Below are 22496 nucleotides of genomic sequence, written 5' to 3'. Positions count from 1 at the left end.
ATCTATTTAGCATAGCATTTATATAGTTATTTAGATTATTTTGTGTAGCCTAGTTAGTTAGTTAGTAGCATAGTACAGTTAGGATAGCTTCAAGTTAGTGTAGATTTATCTGTATTTAATACAGTGGTAAGGATGGTAACGGAATAGCACACAGCTCGCGCTGAAAAGCGACATAGTGCCAAACACCGCTCCCCCTGCATGGACTCCACCACCGCAGCGGCATCTTAATGTGAGTGAATAGAGTGATCATGTATATTTTAATCACAATTTATGATTAGGCTAAAGTTAATCCTCTGGGGTCGACAAACACGCCGACGCATTTTGCTGGATTTTTTCACATAGCGGCAAAATATCAATATGAATATATGCCTACAGAGAGCCCACGCTATTGACATCAATTTGACAATCGCGATGCGGGAGTTAAGACCCGGACAGTTCATTAAAAAGTGATTCCATTATCATATACTCACCTTTATGTCATTCTCAACCTGCATGACTCCTTACACTTAAAATATATTTACACTACCCTTCAAAAGTTTGATTTTTAAAATGTTTTTGAAGGAAGTCTCTTATGTTCAAAAAGACTGCACTTATTTGATCAAAAACAGTAATATTGTAAAATATTATTGTAATTTAAAATAAATGTTTCTTATTTTTTTATTTTAATGTATACTTATAATTTAAATATAATTTAGTCCTGCAAACTAAATTATAAAGTTGCAAATGTAAATTTTCTGCATCATAACTCCAGTCTTCAGTGTCACAAGATCCTACAGAAATCATGCTGATTTGATGCAGAAAGATTTATTAGGCCTATTATGATCAGATAAGTAAAAAAACAGTTGTAGTGCATAATAATTTTGTGTTAACAGTGATATTTTTTTTAGAATGCTTTGACGAATAAAAAGTTAAAAAGACCAGCATTTATTTGAAATAGATTTTTTTGACATTATAAATGCACTTACTGTTACCTTGATGTGTCCTTGCTGACCCCTTTTGAATGATAGTGTGTATAAAAACATATATTTACTGGAATGTCCATGTAGTTGTTTTATACAAAGTCAGTGGTAATGGGAACAAATATGTTACCATTCACTTATGGAAAAGAGACGTCTATGTTCCATGAATGAAATTAGTCAAATAAAGGTAAGGAAAGACAAGTAAATGATGACAGAGATTTCATTTTGGGTGAACTAGTCCTTTAGCTTAACCACCAAGCCTCCACTTGTCAACCATAATGATGATGCTAGTTGACCAGCATTTTGCCAACCAAACCAGCACTAACCACCAGCATAAATGAGCTTTTCAGGATTTTCACTCCATCATGGATTCGTCAGCCTCTCATCTCTTCCTCCTCCAGTCCATATATCTTTCCACATCAACCAACACCGATCTCTCTCTCTCTCTCTCTCTCCCCTCTAATTTTCCAATATTTCAAAGCCCAGGGGAATGGAGTAATGGAGTCACATGACCCTGCCCTTCTTTAGAACTGCAATACTACAACACACCCATCTCTCTCTCTCTCTCTCTCTCTCTCTCTCTCTCTCTCTCTCTCTCCATCCCTGTGAGGTGACATTTCAGACGTGCCCTGATGGTTGCTCCCTAAGGTGCTGCTGTGATCTGTCCTGTGTATGAGAATCCGTGTGTGTGTGTGTGTGTGTGTGTGTGCTCATTAAGGCATGAGGGAGCCTGCATCCAACCAGACCTCTGCTGTGTATGTAGTGTTGTTTCACACAGAGAGTTCCAGAGGAGGGGGGTGTTTTTCTCTATGCTAATTTAGGCCATGTGAAATGTATATCTTTTACCATATATGTTACAAATAACGTGCAGTCAATCAGTCATAAGGCAATCAACGGATAAATCATCTATTTTATATCCAAGTTAAGAGCTTAAAAAGGCCATGAAATGCTTAATAAAACAGACAAAAAGTCTGCGTTGTCATTTCTAACAGCATGTAAAAGTAAGAATTATGAATAGTGTAGTCTGTCTCATGAACAAATGACTCTTTTAATTAATCTGTCACAAAGAGCCACTCCAATTTCAATGTTCAGTCCTTCACTAAACATAAAAATTATTACACAAAAATATTTGACAACTCCACCATCGACCGACAGAATCAAGTATTCCAGAGAGTCATCTGACAATTGTTTATATTGACTCATAAATCGAGCAGCTCAAATTATACTTAATTTGGTCTCAGCAGTTTGTATACAAGAGCAATGACATCAGACACCATGTAGTGAGTGTGTTTGTTTAACTCACCCCGTGAGCACCACTACAAAGTCCATCACGTTCCAGCCATTTCTCAGGTAGGAGCCCTTGTGGAAGGCAAATCCCAGCGCAAGAATCTTAATGCCCGATTCAAAACAGAAAATAGCAATGAAATAGGGCTCTGTGTCATCCTGTGAGAGAAAGAAAACACAGTGCCTGTATTAATTAACAAGTGACTCTCAAATTGTCCTGTGTATACTTAAACAGAAAGGAGCAGATGAAATAATGTTTATATGGCAGTGTTAAACTATTCTTTTTCTATGTGTGTGTGTCTGCGTGTGCCTGTTATTCCCTACATTATGGGGACCAAATGGATGGTTTACATCACAAGGATAATAATACCAGTAAATTTTGACCTTATGGGGACTTTTTTGGCCCCCATGAGGAAAACAGGTTATATCATACTAAATTAAGTGTTTTCTCTGAAATGCACTTGTAAAACCAGAATAAAAATAAAGTAAATAAAGTTGATCTTGTAAAAATGCAATAGAAGTCTATGCAATGTTCCCATTTAGATAGCTAAGTGTGTTTGTGTGTGTTTCTTAGTTTGTTTGTGTTTGTGTGTGTGTTGCACTTTACCAGTCGTTCTGACAGTGGAGTTTTGTCTCCATCTGGCAAGTGTTGTTCAAGAGCCAGTACGATGCAGTTGGCAATGATGGTGGTTAAAATCATCCACTCAAACGGAGTAAGAGGCAAAGTTAAGGCTCATATCAAATATATTTATATTTCAAGTCAAAAAAGGTATTTTTACCATAATATTAAAATCACCTAGCCATCATAAATATTTATGAACTTGTATATCCAATGTTACAAAAATGTTATAATGTTAAAATATTAATTTTAGTATACTATAATATTACTTGAAATTGTATTAAAATTAATAATACAACAACAATAAATCATGCACATCATTTTTTTCCGCTTTGCAGTTTGGATAAACCGTGTCTGTTCAAGTGTAAGTGACAAGGAGCTGCAGGCCTGGGCTCACACATACAGTATACATTCAAAAATAAACACACACACACACACACCAATGCACACACAGGGCTGCAGGGCTGTATAAAACAGATGAGTGTGGACAGATTCAGCCTGGCTGTAATAGAGCACTCATTATCCAGTTACTGTGTCTCTTTACCAGCTGCCACTGGCACTGATACCCCTCACACACACATTCTCTCAGCACTTGCCATAACCGCTTATGTCATGCATGTGACATACAGACAAGCAGACATACAAAAATACATGCAGTCTATGTGATGACTGCTACACACTTTGGTAACATTTTAAGATGACTAATTACATGAATAAACATGTTTGAATTACACTATACAGTATGATGACAAGCATACATCTACATTCAAACAATTATAAAGTTCATAAAACATAGATAGTATACTGTACTGTGCATATTAAAAAAAATTTCAATACATTGCAAAAACTTAATCTTAATCAGTATTTTTGTCGTTTTCTATAAAAATATCCATAGATTTACTCAAGAAGTTTTAGAATATAAGATTAAATATTATATATATATATATATATATATATATATATATATATATATATATATGTATGTATGTATGTATAATAATTACAAATACTACATTCCTACATTCCTTGAAACTTTTAGTTTTACAAGTGGGGACAATCTTTTTATGAACAAACATGAACAAAAATGACAACATTTTTGGTCATTGCATTAAAATAACAGAAAATAAAAAAATATTTGAGCTTTGAACTGCTGGACAAAGTTGCGTGAAGCACTAGAAAGTTCTAAAACGTGCTTGATTTTCACTCTCTAAAGGCTGTACGAACCCTGAAATTAATAATGTATTTCTGCCACAATACCATGGTTACAGTAAGCACTACTACATTAAATCCATAGTGAATGTTGGTGATTTGTGGACGGGAAACGCTTCTAGCTTGTTCATCAATGGCAAAATGTTTCTCCTGGATTCTGCGTCAGCGCTGTTTGATCTGATATGGTTTATAACAAAGAATTCTGCATCAAATTTGAATGCTTCTCACTAGATCTTGCAGCGACGTTATTATATTATATTATATTATATTATATATTCTGTGGCGAATTCAAACGCTTTCACACTGGATCCCCCAGCACTGTGTAGTAACAGCGTCGTGTGATCAAAGATCGGCTCGCGAGTACCTGTTCTGAGCTCGCAATGCATTGTCTATTATTGGTCCGAGCTAATCTATAATCTATCCGACTTGCGCAATAACAAGTACAAGGGTTTCGTTCTGCTTCCGTTTCACTTGCTGTTTGATGTTTCTCATATGCATCAGAAATGGCAGTTCAGGGCTGATGACCTCAAAGAAAATTTAGTCACATCAGCAGGAAAAAGTTTGCAAAATGCATCCATTTGGTTGCAGTTTGGAGCCCAGCGCATGAACATGCCACCAGAATTCACATCAATCTGTCTGTATACTGCATGTGAACTGTTCAAAGTACATCAGTTATTTTGTGGCGCAAAAAGAGCAAACATAGACCTCATAGGGACAAAAGCTCACATCCCGACCAAGTCCGACCAAGTACACACAAACACACACTCATGCTTATTCAGAGCTCATTGAAATCACCAACACAGTTAGCTCAGGGCTAACACGGCTAGCAGTACAATGCATGCTGGGAGACATAAAGTGGTATCCATGGCAACCACTCGAGCACTGAAGTGAGCATGTGCAAGAGCGGTTGTTCTGAGAAATGAAATGCGAGCGTTTGTGCAAACCCTTCACGGCAGAAACCACAGAAAGAGATGCTGCAGAGTGCTGCACGCTAAACTACTAAACTACTGAAATCTTCCTTATTTCAACAGTCTTCTCTCTAGTTCTGTTTCTGTACAAGCGTAATTGAGAGAGAGAAGGAGAGAAAAATAAGACAGAGAAGGACAACAGTGAGAGAATGTAAATGTATTTAAATGAGGAAGAAAAGAAAAGGAAAGGCAGGGAGCGCTGGCAACAGAGAAAGAGAGAGAGAAGAGCTGTGAAATGGAGAGTTGGCCAGCATCTGAGAGAGTCTACTGCATCTCTCCATCAGCAGTTTAAACGTGTATTAGACTAATAAGAGGTAGTGATGGTGCCAGGTCCCTCTTTCAATCTCTTTTGCTTTAATTAAAAAGTCTGCGCACAAATCAAATATATGCAATGGTTTCCTTCTATATAAAGGTACACATATTTGTCTGTTCTTCTCAAAAAGGTACGCTTATAGCTAAACAGTAATAATAATAATATATTTTTTTTTGTTTGTTTTAGTATCTAAATAAGCTTAGGGCCCTTTCACAACTACCTTGTTTGGTCCGGACTTTCAGACTTTTCAGTTTGGTCCGAATCAAAATTTTAGGTGTGAAACCTACCCCGGACCACGGTCCGAACCAAACAGATGAAATTTGGTCAGACGAAAAGAGGTAGTCTCGGTCCGGATCAAACTGAGCAAAGGTTTGGTTCAATTATAGTGTGAAAGCATTTCTGTATGGTTCGGACTTTCAGACCTTTTACAGGAAGTTCTGGTGGTTCCCAAAATGCCGAAAAAACAGAAGGTGGCAGGAGAAATGAGTCGTTTTGCACATGGGGAGATGAGGAGACGAGGCTTTTAATTGCAGTATGGTCTGATGACGTTATGAGAAGTCAACTTGCAGTCTGCTCCTAATTTCCTGCCGGCGACGATCAAATGTTCACACGATTTATTTGGCATATTTGAACTAGCCTTGTGTATAGTTGGTGCAGCAGGTAATTATGCCATAAAAATAGCAATATAGTTGCAACGATATGCGTCTGTTCGTTCATGTTGTCAAAGTTACCTGGCGAATTGACAAAGCGCAGACGTCAGAAGCACGTCCATTTACTGAACCAAGCAATATCAAGATGCAGCCCACATAGATGATGACGACAGGACGTAAATATTTCACGTAAAGTTCTATAGTGCGCTCGCATTATTATGGCCCGAGCACCGATGGTGAGAGGACCCTCTTGGAATTGCTCTGTTTCTTATTATTCTTCTTCTTCTCCAAAATAAATCGCATTTTTGAGGGCCTAAAATTTGCACACACGTCAGAACTGGCGAAAATTTACATCTGATATGCGTTTCAGAATTGGGCGGGGCAAAATGGCTCGATAGCGCCACCTATAAAAGTTCAACGGAGTGCGCCTGCCGCTACGTTTCACGTACGTGTACGCAATTCGGTACATGCATGTAATGACCCAATACCTACAAAAAAAGTCTCTTGGAGCGTACAACTAAAAACAAAAGGAAGTCAGCCATTTTGATCTTCTTCTCTGATCTTTGTGCAGTTTTTGCCATTTTCAGGCCTCATACTTTAATGAACACCTCCTTAAGTTTTAATCCGATCATCTTCAAATTTGGTGAGTGTAATCTTAAGGCCTTTGCAACGTTAAATTGCGAAGATCTTGAGTTTTCACCAAAGGGCGTGTCCTCGGCGGCATGACAAATTTCGATGTTTTGCTATGAAACAGGAAGTTGCTGTAACACAACGTTTGATAAGAGTCATGGCCTGAACACATCTACATGAAAATATTTACTTACAGCAATAGCGCCACCTACGGTCAACAGGAAAGGACATGTTTAACACTGTTATGGACTCCTAATAAACATAAAAAGTGCCACCAAATGCTAAACATGCTAACAACATACTACAATGCTAACAAACACTTAGCTAAGTGCTAACACATACTATACATGCAAGAGGAAGTTGTTGTAACTTAAGCATGCAATTTCCAATGTGCTCCAAATTAAACATGTTTAATAAGTGTCATATACTACATATTACACATATATTTACCTAATTAAAAGCACATTGCCCACCGTGCGTCTTCCTAAAGCCACCGGGTGGGAATAGCATGGGTGCGTGGGCCCTTTTCATTGCTGCTTGCAGCTTTAATTGAAGCTGTGAAACCAAACCAAAACTTTCTGAAAGCATAAAATGTATCAAAACTTTGGTTCGGACCTTGGTGCAGACTTTCAGGTGTGAAAACGCCCTTAAACGGTGATGAATTTACTTGTTTTAAGAAAATTCATCTTAAATTACGGTTTGCTATTTATTCTTGTTTTAAGCAGGAATCTCATTTTACCATTAAGGATGTCCCCAATGGGAGGCTTTGTTAGATTCAGCTAACTGGCAAATTTTTCCTTTTTCTGACCACCTATTCTTGCCCCTACTTTCCCATCAAATCACACACACTGTACACTCCCTCCCACACACTGTATTATAAAGCATCAGCATATTAACGCTCGACTGCTCACAACTAAAACCTCCATATTACATTATCAGAAAGCAATCCAGAGGAGAGAAGAGGAGAGTCGTCTAGTACGGTCAGTTAGACCTCCAGGCTTTAGAAACTTTTCACGGGCATCGTTAAGGACGAATCACAAGACCTGCATTGTCTGCACCCTCAATTACGTCATTGTGCAATCCTTTATTGAACTCAACTTAAGTCATATTTGTAACAACCCTTGTTCTGAAACTGAAAAGGACTGACCTTTAGTTTGTGTGTGCAAATGTTTAATCTGCAAAACCAAGCTCAAATTAACACTTCTGCCACTTCCTGCAAGGAATAACAGTGAGAACTTCATTGTAAATTTGACCTTTGAGTTGACAGCACTTTGTTAGTTAATGACAAAAATTACACATCTTGTAACTGCACACTGTATACGTGTTGGCCAGGGTTTTTCTTATTTTATTTTTAAGGGGTTTATGCGCTCTATTTGAGCTGACTGTGTGCTTTAGGGGGAAACAGAGCTGATGAGATGAACACAACTCAACTGAAATAAAACAAACAACCTTACAAATTGAATGAAAGAATCCACAAGACTCAGCAAGGGCTCTCGCCAACTCGCTTTCCCATTGTCTTTGGCACACCGTGGTCTTCCTCTCCCCATCTTTGCATTTTCCTTTCCTCTTCGATTGCTCAGTTTTTCCTGCAGAGGGACCTGAAGCGAGTGTGTGTGTGTGTGTGTGATCCATCATGCTAAAAAGCCTTCAGTTATGAATTCCCCCTCCTGTTCCATATACGCTACACTAAAAATAGATACATGACAGATTAAAGAGTCTGCTCCGTTCCTCCTTGAAACCCATTTCTTTCACTCTGTCGCTCTATTTTTCGGTATTTTATTATTTCTGACGTTAAATTCTACTGCATCCTGCTGCGTTCGAGTCTTTAGAGGTCTAAGTAACTCTTGATTCACAGAGATTTGTTCGTTGCTCCACTGTCATAGTGCCCTCTTCTCTCATTTCCCCTCTCTCTCACTCTCACTCTAACACACTCTCTATAGCTTTCTTCCTCCATCATGGATTCCTTTAATGGTTTTCATTGCGGTAAGACACTGAGCTGACTGCTGGATGCTAACTGCACGCTCATGAGCGCTGGTTTACTGATGCAATATGCAGAAAGATCCTGATTCGGCAGCTGGTGTAACATTATATTGAAAACCAACACACTCATGTAAACAGTCTGCTCTAATACATCTAAAACAGGGATAGGTCAACTAAAATCAGATATTCACACTCATGTCATCCCAAACCTGTGTGACATCCTTCTACGGAGCACTTAGATATATATTTTTTAAATGAACAATAGCCAGTGTTGGTTTGGACCCCGTTGACTTTCATTTTATGAACAAAAACAGTGAATACCCCATTACGTATAAGTACTGCTCTAGATCGAACAAAAAGATGGTCTCGTTGACATTAGCCAGTAAAATGTCTTAATTAGTTTCCATTTTTTTGTAAATCTGTCCAAATTTGAAATGAAATCATATTGGAAAACAATCGAATTCAAAATCTAAACTAATTTCCTAAACTAATCTAAACTAAACTAAATTGTGTATGCGCATGTGTTGTTACTCTACCATTCAAAAGTTTGGTATAAGAAAGATACTAAGAAACATAATAAGATCAACACATAAATAATTGAACACCAAAACAGCATACTAAAATAATTTTTGAAAGGTTGTGTATTTTTTAACTAATTGCAACCCTGCAACTAAAACAAGCTCAGTTTTATTTGATTATTTTATGAAAACTGACCCAAAACTGTTTGGTGGTTAGATTCCACTGAGCAATCCCAAAGATATACACACACACACACACACACACACACATGTCTCTGCTTTACATAGAAACAGCAGCACACTTGTGAGATTGGAAACATATATGTTTGCTGCCAGTGATCATATTGATCTATTCTGGCTTAGAGTTTGTGTTGTGTTGTGACATCAATATAGATTGTATGGGGGAAAAAGCATTCTTAGGTTTCAACCACAATTTCAAGCTGTTCTTCTTTACAGCTATGATCTGTGTGCCTGAAATATTAATATAATGACCTTTCTTTCCAGAACCTGCTGGAAATTGACCAAAACTAAGTTGTAATTATGAAACAAATTCTGTAATAGAGTAAATGAGAACTCCCCTTACTGCTCTCCATCTCTCTCCTGTCTTGTTCTTCAACTTTTTCTATACAAAGATTTGTGGTTTTATATTCGTAATCTGTCCTTTATCGCTCAAACACCATCTCACCCACTGATTTGCTCTGCATCTCTTGCAGAAGTGCTAAAGGTTAGTTAACAGGATGATTGCAGCTCTAATGTGCAGAGATGTACAATATGATTCATACTCGATATGAATATAGCGGAGACCGTTTCTTGTTGTCACAATTTTTTCTCCAAGGAATATTTCTCAGGGATGGTTTATTTTTAAGCCCAATTTCTGTAAAAGCCCATACTTTACATTTTAACTACAAAAAAGTCAGAGATCATCAAAGATCATTGACCAGGAACAGAGATACAGTTTATGGGGAACTATATGGTGTAAGTTGTCACATTTGCTTTCAGCAAATTTTGATGACAAAACAATATTAAAGCACAAAACAAAATTGAATCAGCTAATATTTATATATATATATATATATATAAGGTTGGGTTTGTCCATGTTTGACCCTAACATGGGTTGAAACATTGATGAAAGAAATCTTTTGTAACATTCTTACTGCTGAAAAGTATACATTACTGACCCTATATTTTTAAAATTTTAAGAAAGTATATAAAACACATGACAATTTGACAAAAAAAAAGACAAGAATGTGAAAGTTTAGTTTGGAGGACAGAATTGTTTGTGACAACTAGCCCCACTCTCCCCAATTCACTTCTAATCTACCCTTGTGTGTGGACAGGAGAATCATGGGTGTATGTATACAGTCGTATCAGATATAGCAGACATTCACTCGACATTTTTCTCAATAGTTTTTTTCTCTATTTTCATATTTACAGTCTGTCCGTCATTTTGACATGCCTCCTTTTCACTCACTCTTTCCACTTCAATTTCTCTCTCATTCCTCAATTCATCCTTCAGTCTTTCTGCATGATCTCAGTAAACACCAAACACTCCTATTTCTTCCACTTCCTTTCTCTCCAGTCCTTAAACGTCAAATCCAGCACCTTTTACACCCTGACATCCGCATGTTTCTCTCTGTCGGTCTGCCCAGTATAGAAAAGCTTTTTGTTGCTTATTCCACCCTGTTTTCTCTTCACTCCTCGTCTTATCTTTTATCCTTCCCTTTCAGCCTTCCTTTTCCTCCTGCATTTCATTCTCTCCTTCTCTCGCTCTCGTTTGAGAGTGCTGCACATCAATCATACAATCTTAATTCAGTCAGAGCGCTACTGCCGCCTCAGCATTTCTGCAGAGAGAGAGAGAGAGAGAGAGAACGAGATGATAGAGGGAAGAAAGAACATAAACAGTGGCAGAACAGACGGAGAGAGCCCCTAGTGAGAGAAACTGAAATGGAGAGTGTGAGAAAGAAAGATGGGTGTATAAACAGAAAAGAGGGAGAATGAGAAAACGGGGAGGTGTCGAAATGAGGGTGGACAGGGAAGAAGAGATGCAGATTTTTTTTTCTGCTTGTCCTGCGAGTTGGCTTCAGGAAGTAGATTACCAGTAGATGGCTTAAAAACACTCAACCACAAGTGCGATCATGTGTTCACATATCATACAACAGACATGCATGCACGGACATGCATAATAAATACTCATTTTCAGACCACATATTTGTAAAAACACTCAAAAAAATAGAGTGGTCCACTGGCCAGACTGAGTGAGTTTTGGGTCTATCAAGAATAAAAAAAAATAAAATAAATAAATAAATAAAAAACGTGAAAAAAAGTGCTTTTCTCACAGCACTTGATATACAGTAATTAAACTTAGTTTGATGGCGGATCAGAAAGTTTCAAACGACAATCATCAATGACCTCGGACTTTCAAAACGGCAATAAAATTTTTTTTATTAACTTCTGTGAATTTAATTTTAGTCAATTCAAAATTTAAAAATAATCCGTAAAAATGCTTATTGAAGTCTTAAACATTTATAATATAATATTGAATATATAATATTAAACATGGTTTATAAAAAAAACACATACTAAATTTATTTTTGAAATTCAAACAAATGCCAATTTTTCTGTGGGTAGGTTTAGATATAGAGGTTTAGGGAAAGAATATACAGTTTGTACATCCCTGTTTAAATTAGGGACAAGACATGAAACTGAAAAATTAAATATGTATAGATATTAGATATTATTAAAAGCGTGAAACATGTAGTGTTCTTTTGATTTTATCACCATTTGGCCTTTAGAGCAGCCATACTGTATATGTTCTCCATATATTTCCGGCATGAATACTGACTACATGCATTACTTTACTGTGGCCAGGCACTGAAAGTTCTTTCTGTTTTATAGAGCTTCTGTATTGATCGGAGCTACAGCATACGCACAATACGCCACCGAGCACAATCCGCCACAGTGAGGCTACATCAGCATTACTTGACTTAAACATACTGTATCAACACTTTTCTTCTTGTAAAGAAGCATTTGTGCAGTAATTGCATGTTTATTGTACTTTAGAGCTACAGAAGTACTTGGATGTTAGCCATTAAGAAGTGACTGTGACCAGTATTTGTAACAGTAATACATATTTCTTTGCGTTGTGCGATCGTCAGAGAACACCGTAAAATTTTGGCTCCGGGGCTGAACTGAACTCTCTGAGCTTCAGCCAAGTGAAGCAAGTGCTGATGGGATTTGATGGAATGTCAATGCTCCAATGCTCCAATGCAATCTGGGAGATCTACTGCTAACCGGTGGGGCGCACCTGTGTGTATGCGTGTGTATGTGTGTAAGACGCGCATGTCAGAAAGGCCAGGCCCTCATAAGAGAGGCTAAAAGCTTGCAGTCTCAGCACTGCAACTTCTAAATTGTCTCATGGGAGATTTAGGACCCCGGGGGGAAAGTCAGAGCTTGCACAAACCCACCCTGAGAATGAAAAAAAAAAACTCTCCCCAATCCACTTCTCATTTAGAGGAGTGAGAAAAATGCTTGGGTCAGAGGGAAAAGGACTCACGGATCAATGAGGGGTATTGATAAGTTAAGACTACAGTGCGTTTGTTGATAAGGTGTATCCGTGTTCTGAACAATACACTGTGACCCGCAATAACCCCAGTTATGAAGCCAAAATATCCATGTCTGATAACAGTAATAATTTCACAGCAATTGTTACAGATTGAACTATTAATGATTAAAAAAAATTGTTTTCATTTTATTCAAAATGACAAAAAATTGTATTCATTTTATTCAAAATTAAAAAAATTAAAAAAATGTATACTGAAAAAATAACTACTCTATTACTAATAATAATATTAAAATGTTTTTTTGAACATTATTTTTTATAATTTATTACAAAATTGTTCCAATCATTATTAACCAGATTTTATAGAACCATTTTCTTTTAAAGGCGTCGTGATGACATGGATTTTTGAAATTATTATATTATGTTCCTTGAGGTGCTCTTATGCACACACACAAAAAAAACATATATGGAAAAACAATTTCTTCTCTTGACCCTCTGTCTTAAATGATCCATTTTTAAGGGGCGGCTCCTTTAAGGTCAGTAAATGCTACTGTTATGATTGGCTAACATCATTGCATTGGAAACGGTATCAACACCCACTCGCTATTGCTGGCAAGCGTTTCGAAACTTCTATCCATATAAAACTGTAATTTACAGGCAAAGCATTATGAAATCATTTACTTGCGTTTTGTAATGCAGCTTCTGTTATATCAATTGGCTGCTTTGCTTTCAATAAAAGTTTCTTTGCGAATTCTCCATTACAGTGTTTCTTGTTTACAATAGGCTTGTTGCAGTAGTCGGTGTTACCAGTGTTTCATAGTGCTCATCTGTACACCAATTACATATGGCCACCGTGGCACCACCCTCACTGTCGTTTTGCTTTTTTATAGAAATAAAAACCATTTAATACAGTTTGACAACAGATGCAACAATTATGGCTCTGCTCCATAAAGCAGGAGTCAGACTTCACTGACAATGGCAGAGGATTTTTGTGTGCAACAGATCCCGACCGTCATTGAGGATAATCTCATCTTGTAAAATATGTAGTCAGTAACGCTGCTCCCTATATAAACACAGAGTATGCATGATTGCAAATTCGGAAGCGAAAGTATAAAACGCATGCACTCATTCAAATGTGACCCCACCCCCAGTGTTATCGGTAAAACCAGGCTGGCCCAAGTTTATATACCTGTGTAAAAATGTCCTCAAGCGTGGAGTATGTCAGAAACTGAACGCAAATCTGTATACTGCATCCAGTGTAGACAGCATCAGTGATTATAATGTCAAATGTCAGCCACTGAATGCCAGTGGCCGGGGCCTATGGTGCAATAATAATGTTTCTCGATGTCTTACTCTGAAGGAATGGGTTTAATGTTCTGGTTTTAGGGCTCCACATTGAACACAGTGTTGAAATGTCCTTACATTAATATAATCAAATAAAAACAGCAGTGCAAAATAAGGCAAAGTTTAGATCTCCTAAAAATAATCAGAAGTGCTTAAACAAACCACACACACAGGCAGTGAGTCACCCTTGAATCATGATGGACACAGAATTAGCCACATTAGCTATTTACACTCAGTGTACTATATATGGAACCAGATCATCATCTTGGGGACTTGGTCCTTCCCCTATGAAACCCTGTTTTTCTCACAGTGGCCTATTTACATCTCTGGAAAAGGGAAAGAACTTCTCTACTTCATCTTTAGGCAAACACTTGCATGTGATTGCTAAATGTCATTGAATCAAAGGAGATTTGCACTGTAAAAAAAAAAACGATTTATTAAATTTGTAAAATACTGTTTCAGTTTTTCTTCAATGTGTTACTTGCTTGCAGTTTTATTAGCCTGGGTTTCCCCATGCTGCCTTGCCACAGCGCGATTTCATTTACGCTGCTAGGCAGCCCGGACACCATGAACCAAATTTTCACCTGACATAGGGAACCAATCACAGAACAGAGCACTGCAGCAAGACAATACAATGGCGACGTACATGCGACACACCAAAGCAGTTACTTTGTGTGCATCTTGGCAGCGGACGATAAGTTACCTTTTGATACAGCCTTTGTGTACACATAAATCTCCTAAATCTCTGACCCATCGTCTAATTTTCTGTCGCTCTACATACACGTCATCTGGTATTATTGAACCGATTGGCTATGAGGTACGTACAGGCGCATTTGATAGACATTCGTAGCACCCAATAATACGGCTCTGGGCATTCGTAAACCACGCCTCAAATACGAGAAAATGAACATGTGGTTTCCATACCACGTCTCATTCTCAATGATACTTGGTGTGGCGTTAGCCAGGCTACAGTTTTATGGTAACTTATAGTGAAATTTACAAGCAACCTCTAAATTTTTTATGTGAAGTAGTTTTTAACAGGAGTTCAGGATACTCTACTACCTGGAGGTCATGTACACCTTTGTCGATAGTTTAATGCTGGGAGTAAGATGCTAAGACTCAAAATCGAATGCTGAATTTAATTCAAGTGACCGGAATGTGAAAAATCATGAAATCATTAGTTTGGAAATACTACAGGATACGAGTGTAATTAAAGGACTAAGAGATTTCCCAACTGTCAAACGGTTAATTAAATCAGGGCTTGTGTCTTCATGCAGGAGTATAGCAGTAATTAAGAGGACTCCATTTTACAACTTTGCAGATTTTTTTATTTTTTATAACCATAATTCGCTGGATGCCTGAAGCACGGTGACCACAAGCTTGTCCCAGTTACTAGAAATAGAGCCTGACTGAAAAATTAATTAATAAAAAAAAAAAACTACTGACGACTGACAGAGAGAAGAGTGTCTGCAAAAGGAGTTGAAACCCAATTAAACTACATTTTATACTGCAAAATGTCACGCAACTGATAATCACAGCTGAGATTTCTAGAATACGCAACTTGTTTAGTACGAATGCAATTTCAGCCCATTAAATCTCGACACATTCACGGAGGGATTAGTGAATCGAAGGTTTGACCTCTGGGATCTCTAAAGACACTTGACAGATATTGATGACTGTGACTGTTCCCATCAGAGTATTAGCTGCTGTCCACAAACATGTGCAACCAATATGTTTGGAAAGAATGCCACAGAGATGATCAACATCATCTTTATGCTGCTCTAATGCATTTGAATATTTTATTCACATCATCAAGTATTGTGTCTGTTTAAACAAAGCAGTTTTGACAAGATTATTTCCAAAGGGCTTTTAATTGCATCTACGACTAAAAATAGATCTGTGTGAACAGTAAAATGTATTTAACGTATAAGTCATTTTTGTCAAATTTAGGGGCATAACTTATGGGCAACTTACGATATAATACAATTCTCAATTATCATTTAAGAGGTCTTAAATTTGAGGCCAGAAAACGGGAATCGTGATACAGCCTAAAGTGATTTTTGACAATGATTTACTTCAATAAAAATGAGTGCTGCACGTTCAAAGTCAAAATGCTGCACGGTTGCTTATTCTACAGGCTTACGGTTTCAGAGCAGTTTGCAATCAATTAATACCACGTATATTATTTATGGTTAATAAATTTTGTGTTTACTTTAAACATGTTTACTTTACTTAACTTTTGCATTGTAATATGTTTTAAATGTTTGTAAGTATGCATATTAGATCTCCCTTGTATATCTGGAAGAAGTAAAGACATTTTAAAAAAAATTCGTCCCAGTGTATTTTGGGCCTTGTTTAAATAAAAGTCCTGCATTATGCAGAACTTTATTTTTTCTGTTTATTGGTATTTTGTTACAAAATACGCTTTATATGGCAGTTAATTTAATGTTTAGAATATACATAATTTTCCCGTATCCCTTTATATATATATATAAAAAAAATAAAATAATACATTTTCATTGCACCCCTAAAGTTCAAATTAGGAGCACATATGCTCTGGGGAAAAAGTATGCGTCAAGCCCTGTTTCCACAAAAAAATTAAGCATCACAACTGTTTCCAACATTGATAACAATAAGAAACATTTCTTGAGCACCAAATCAGCATTTTACAATGATTTCTGAATAATCATATGACTGCTTTTAAATCACAGGAATACATTTAAATTCTATTTTAAATATATTTAGTATATTCAAATATAAAACAGTTATTTTAAATTGTAAAATTCACCGCAGCTTCGATGAACATAAGATACAAAAATACATAATAATGTTTGATTTTTCACCAGATGAAAAAGTCTGATCACTTAGAAAAAAACCCGCATACCTCTCTTCACAAGCCACACAATTTCAAGAATAGATTATGTCAATAGCACAAAAGTGTGGGATGAGTTATGCTGAGAAATATAATACTATAAATATTCCACTAAATAGACAGTTTATGGCTTTGATATTATAATGGTTACAGATATAGTTTAATAGCCTGATCCCAGCTTGCTGTGACCCATGAACTGCAGACTTACCGAAATCACTGTCCTCATTACCACTGTGCCCTCCAGCACAAGACTTAATCCTAGGTTACTGCAGGAAGACCGTTGTAGTAATTAATACACAGTAAAAACACATGCTAAATGACTATGACTCCACTGGAGTGAAATCATTTCAAAGGTCAATATTTGTCCATTTTGATTCACTTCTTTAAGCATTACTCTAACAATATTTAATAAGATTTAGGCTTCAGTTACTCAAACTTCATATTTTCATTTTCAAGTATATTTATCTCACGTTAAGGATGCTTAGACATTTTAAAAGGAAAACCAGACAAACACTGATTAGGAAAATTTGTTTCTGCCATGCATTTAACTGATGATTTTTATCCAAATCATCTCCACTTGTAGTTCACTAATTGCAGGGTCACGTGCCCTCCATTAAGCTGGGGTCAAACACCCTACACAAAGGCAGAGCAGCGACGGGGGGTCTAACTGTGCAGTTCATGGGACTAAACCTGCAATCTTTCTGTTGCCATCTGGCTATCACCACCCATCCCCTTTATTGATCATATGACAGTGTATTGTGACTTCTCACTCTCAATCAAATGTACATGCAATGTACATGCAATCAACTTGCATGTATCATACACATTGCTCCCTGAAGGATACATGGAAAGCTGATGCCTCTCTCTCTCTGTCTCTAACACACTTCCCTTTCTTCACCCCCATCTTTAAAAGGTATTGTATACTGCATTGAGTGTGCTTGCATCCCCTAGATACTTCCTTCCATCTCCGTCTGTGCGTGTATGTGCTGGCTTCGTGTGCTACTGCAGGGGTAGACCCACCGAGTTACCATGGTAACCAAAAACAGCTATATAAAGTCAGAATCAATAGCAATCATCAGACCATGGTGATCTTTACATCTGACTTGCAGTGTGTATGTGTGTGTGACTACAAACTACTAGCATGCATCCTAATTCATGTATACATTATACATTCAACCTATTTGTCTCAGTGGAAATAAAATCTCCAGCATATTGTGATGGCCTGTGTGGCTGTATGAAAAGGCATAGCTCTTACAACAATGAATGAATATTATAATATATATACAGTATATATATATATATATATATATATATATATATATATAAAGGAGACTGTTAAGTCCTTACAGTAATACAAATATATAATCATATATATAGTATACTAACACTGATCTGTACCAATATTTGATATAGTTATACTGTAAAATACTACTGCATATCTGTACAGTTCCTCTGTTTCTCATTCACTGTCATCCAATGCTTAGATTGCATAATGTGTGTGTATTTTTATGAGGGCAAGAGGACTTCTCACTTGCACAGACTTAGCTGTGACTTCTCACTAGTGCACACTTTTATTTCAGAGCTGTTTGATCTATGAGAGGGGGCTGTCGCGCCAAATCACATGTTAGCTATGTCAGAACACACCAACCTGGTCAAACCTGCATGAACACACACTGACACAACACGAATAAATGAACAACTACAGCATCTGCAGGAAAGAAAAATCACAACGGAGATCTATTTAATATATCAAAATCGCTCTCTGAGAGAACACCAAGATAAAATGAAAAGCAAAGTCTTCTGCTTCATAAAATTTTTTCTTGAGAGTCTCCTTTAGTTTGACAAGAAATGTTCTGATAATATCTCAAACCATGCTCAGATATGCTATGATGTCTACAAGTCTACAAAACCAAATACTCCAAAGATCACATTTTCTGAGCCAAGTAATTAACTTTTACGTTAAGTAGACATAGGTCTCATGTGTTTCCAATTTTATTTCTCTAACAGAATTATAAGAAAATGATCTCAAACAAAGCTGATACTTTTCTGTTATATACCATACCTGAGCTACGATAGAGCAATCACTTGAGGGACTTTATTAATTGGCTCTGTTTGAGCTGCGAATTAAATTGAAGTCCAGATAATATTTCAACTTCAAAATACATTCCTTTTCCTTAAAACGCACAGTAATGTTCAGAAGATTAGGGTCAGTAAAGATGTGGTCACATTAGCTGAAAAAGTGTCCATTATTTTCCCTTGTCCATTGTGTAGAGATGTATGAAGCACTTTCAAACCAAGCAGCTTTCTGTTGGTCAGTGAGGTGAATTCGCAAGAACTTGAACATGAGGACAATCTACATGGCAAACATTTTCACCCTCACACAAAATTCCTTATTGTGAGGATTCTCGCACACGAGACACGACATTTGTACTTTTGAGGAATAGAGAATACTCTGAGAATGAGAGAATAATGTGAGCAAGGATGACAGATAAACATATTAGATACAGACAGACAAATGGCCAGACATACAGACAAAATGAAAAAATGATCAATAAAACAAATGATAGATAAAATGATAGCTAGAATGACAGACAATGATATACCGATATAACAAAGATTTGGATGGATGGATGGATGGATGGATAAAATGAACAATGGAGAAATATTATGATAGAACAAACAATAGAATGAACAATAATAAAATGTTAGAACTATAGATAGATAGAACGGTACAACAAATGACATCACAAACAGTAGAACGAGAGATAGAATGATAAAATGATGAATAGCATGATAAAACATTGGAATGGAGTGATACAGTGATAAATTGATAGAATAAATGGATGATCGGCTCTACATTAATGCAAACTGATATGAATACACACACAGTCTCTTCCTCCACCTCTACTCATTTTTCTTTCCCTCCTCACCCTTGCCTCTCCCTTTTTTCCTGCGCTTTCAGTTTCTCCTAAGCAGCCCCTGTAATGCCAAATCACACTGTCATCAGAATAATTATTATCATTACCCTCCCTTGCATAAGCACTCCTATTAGTATCCTCTCATTAATGCAGTGTTTTAATCACAAAATAACAATTAGGCTGGATATCTATTTGATCGATTCAGGGCACAGATGAAAACATGGCTCCTGACCAAGTACGGGGGCAATATCACAGTACCTCCAGTCTCATTCAGTCATCAGTGGCGGAGGGTTTGTTTTCTGCCACGTACTGAGATGTTCTTACAGTCGCATGGTTTCATAATGAGAGGAACATTAAGAAGAGGAGAGGAGCCAAAAGCGTACATGACAAAGAATCAGGAAATGCTTCACAGCACACACTGTGATATTTAACAGGACTGCTCATGCCCAGTGGGCAGAGATATAAAACCAGGGCCAGAAACAGTCCAAAGCGAATGTGGGAAACCTGAGGCAAGGGCACTTTTAAATCACATGGAAAAGGGGCATTGGTACAAAACACACATAAGCCTGTAACATGAACAAACTTGCTGCAAACATGGTGCCTGGTTGAAAGGCCAATAAATATCATGCTGATAGAACAGAAAAGCACAGAAGAGGCTGTTAAATAAACAAAACAACAAAACCAGCAGCATCTGCTCCCTGTTTTCCATTCTTCTGTATATCTCTCTCTTTCGCTTTGCTGATCTTATCAAGCAACTGGGCTCACAACATCTTTGTCTACCTAAAATACATGAACTAGCTATTTGTCATCGCTTTTTGGCATCAAACTGTGACGACTTATCATATGTTGCACTCTTTGCAACCCAATTCGCATAATATCTGCCCCAAACTGTACTATTTAGGGTGGATACAGGCAGTGGTTAAAGTGGGATTTGTCAGGTGGGGGAACCCTCAAATTTTGTGTAGGTGCAACAGAGAAAAATGACTCACCGTGGGACAACATATTGAGTATCGTGGTATAGCAATACTTTTTGGGTGTCGCTGTGGCACCAAGTAGCCCGTCACTTATTTACTTGATATTTTAATAGTTTTATTTTGGCCCATCTACACTGATTTAATGACAATACTATGTTAAAATTGCTTATCACTGGGAGTTTGACTGGAATGACTGGATTTTGCCAACCAATATTCCAAGTCTTATGAAGCCAGAAAGAAACAGACTGAATCCATGTTGTTATTTGCTTAGTCGTCATGAAACGAAACCTAAAGCCGCTTGTCCACCAAACGTTTTTTTTCCAGTTGAGATGCTTTGCTTGCTATGATACTGGATATCCACTGAAGTGTTACTAGTATCTCATCTCACAGATAGTTTGTTTCTATATAAAATGTCGATACGGCGTAAAGCATTTGCTCTGGCTGTTGTTTTAAATTATTTTGTTCTGTTATTATGCTTGTTGTTGCCATGTGTTGACGTTGTAAAAGTAGAATGTGATGATTGTTCGGTGTGGTATTTGTCCTCTACTGTGATTGGACGGCTGACAGTGATGAGTTCTGCGTTTTACCCAAAGTTAAACATTTTTCAACTCTCGGCGACTGGTAAAAAGCGTGAAATAGGCACTGAATGTGGCATAACGCTCCTGCCGTTTTAAAAACGCGGCATTCCCATTGAAAACAACTGGGAAAAAATACGCCAGCCGCGCAAAAAAGCACTTTGGTGGACACGAACATAGCAATGTCAATGCAACGTCAGTTTTTTGTGAACCATCACTTTAGAACCGCCGATAAAATCCGAACTTTGTCTTTAACCATAAGACACAGTAAACTAAAGAGGGAACATGGGAGCTCATAAGGTGAGACTTTCCTTACAGTGACAGCAGTGACACTAAGGCCATACAGCTACTTTGGACAACAGCCAATGGCTCACGTCCAACACATCATGCCAGACAATGGAAAGAACTCTTGAATCTCTCTATCTCTCTCTACCCACTGAAACACACACATACAAGAGAGGATTGTTCCATGTTCAAAGCAACTTAAGCTTTATCAACTATGAGAATCAATCAATTACCTCAGACAAGAAATTAGACTTTTTTTGTCCATTACTGAGAAGAAACAAACAAAAATTGTCTACAGCGATGCAATTGAAGTCTTCTGTGTGTGTCAAGACATCCTGGGAGATTTAAAAGCAGATATGCAGTTGAAACCTCTATGCAATTTCCTCAAAAGAAATCTCTTATGATTAAAAACACAGTAAAAACAGAAATATTGTGAAATTTCACAATTTAATATAACGGTTTAAATCCGTCTAATTTGCATATAGCGCAGGAATTGATGATTAACTTTGTATTGGTTTTGCGGAGACACATTTATGTTGCCAAGTGTAAATGGAGCAATTTTAACAAAACAGATAGCTATCCGATCAGGCCCATTGGAAACCTGTTCATCAAAGTCGAATTTAAACCTGAAAAAAGGATTTTGACAAATTGAAAACAAATTTTATAAAAAAATTGCTTTAGAAATATTTAAGGTTCTGTACAATTTATACTGTATGTTAGCCATTATTAAAATTCAAAATAGGTTTATGTGTATTATTATGTGTATTTATACATATGGGGGGGGGGGTATATGGGTTGTGGCACAGTGATTAACTCGTAAACTTAAAAATGGCACTTCC

At 37.1% G+C, this 22496-nt stretch overlaps 1 protein-coding gene across 14 annotated transcripts in view; it reads right to left on the bottom strand.

Moving 5' to 3' along the window:
- Positions 1-22496, bottom strand: part of cacna1ab (calcium voltage-gated channel subunit alpha1 Ab) — a 127085-nt gene that overhangs the window by 73240 nt on the left and 31349 nt on the right. For all 14 annotated transcript variants that reach the window (XM_089124800.1, XM_089124801.1, XM_089124789.1 and 11 more), the window contains exons 4-5: positions 2851-2957; positions 2263-2402 (exon numbers count right to left, since the gene is read on the bottom strand). In XM_089124800.1, coding sequence (XP_088980926.1) covers positions 2263-2402; positions 2851-2957 — 247 coding nt within the window. The remainder of the gene's footprint in view (positions 1-2262; positions 2403-2850; positions 2958-22496) is intronic.

Source organism: Pimephales promelas, chromosome 21, assembly GCF_988280905.1.
Source record: "Pimephales promelas chromosome 21, fPimPro1.hap1.1, whole genome shotgun sequence".
Taxonomy (NCBI): Eukaryota; Metazoa; Chordata; class Actinopteri; order Cypriniformes; family Leuciscidae; genus Pimephales; species Pimephales promelas.
This window is presented reverse-complemented; position numbering and strand designations above follow the sequence as displayed.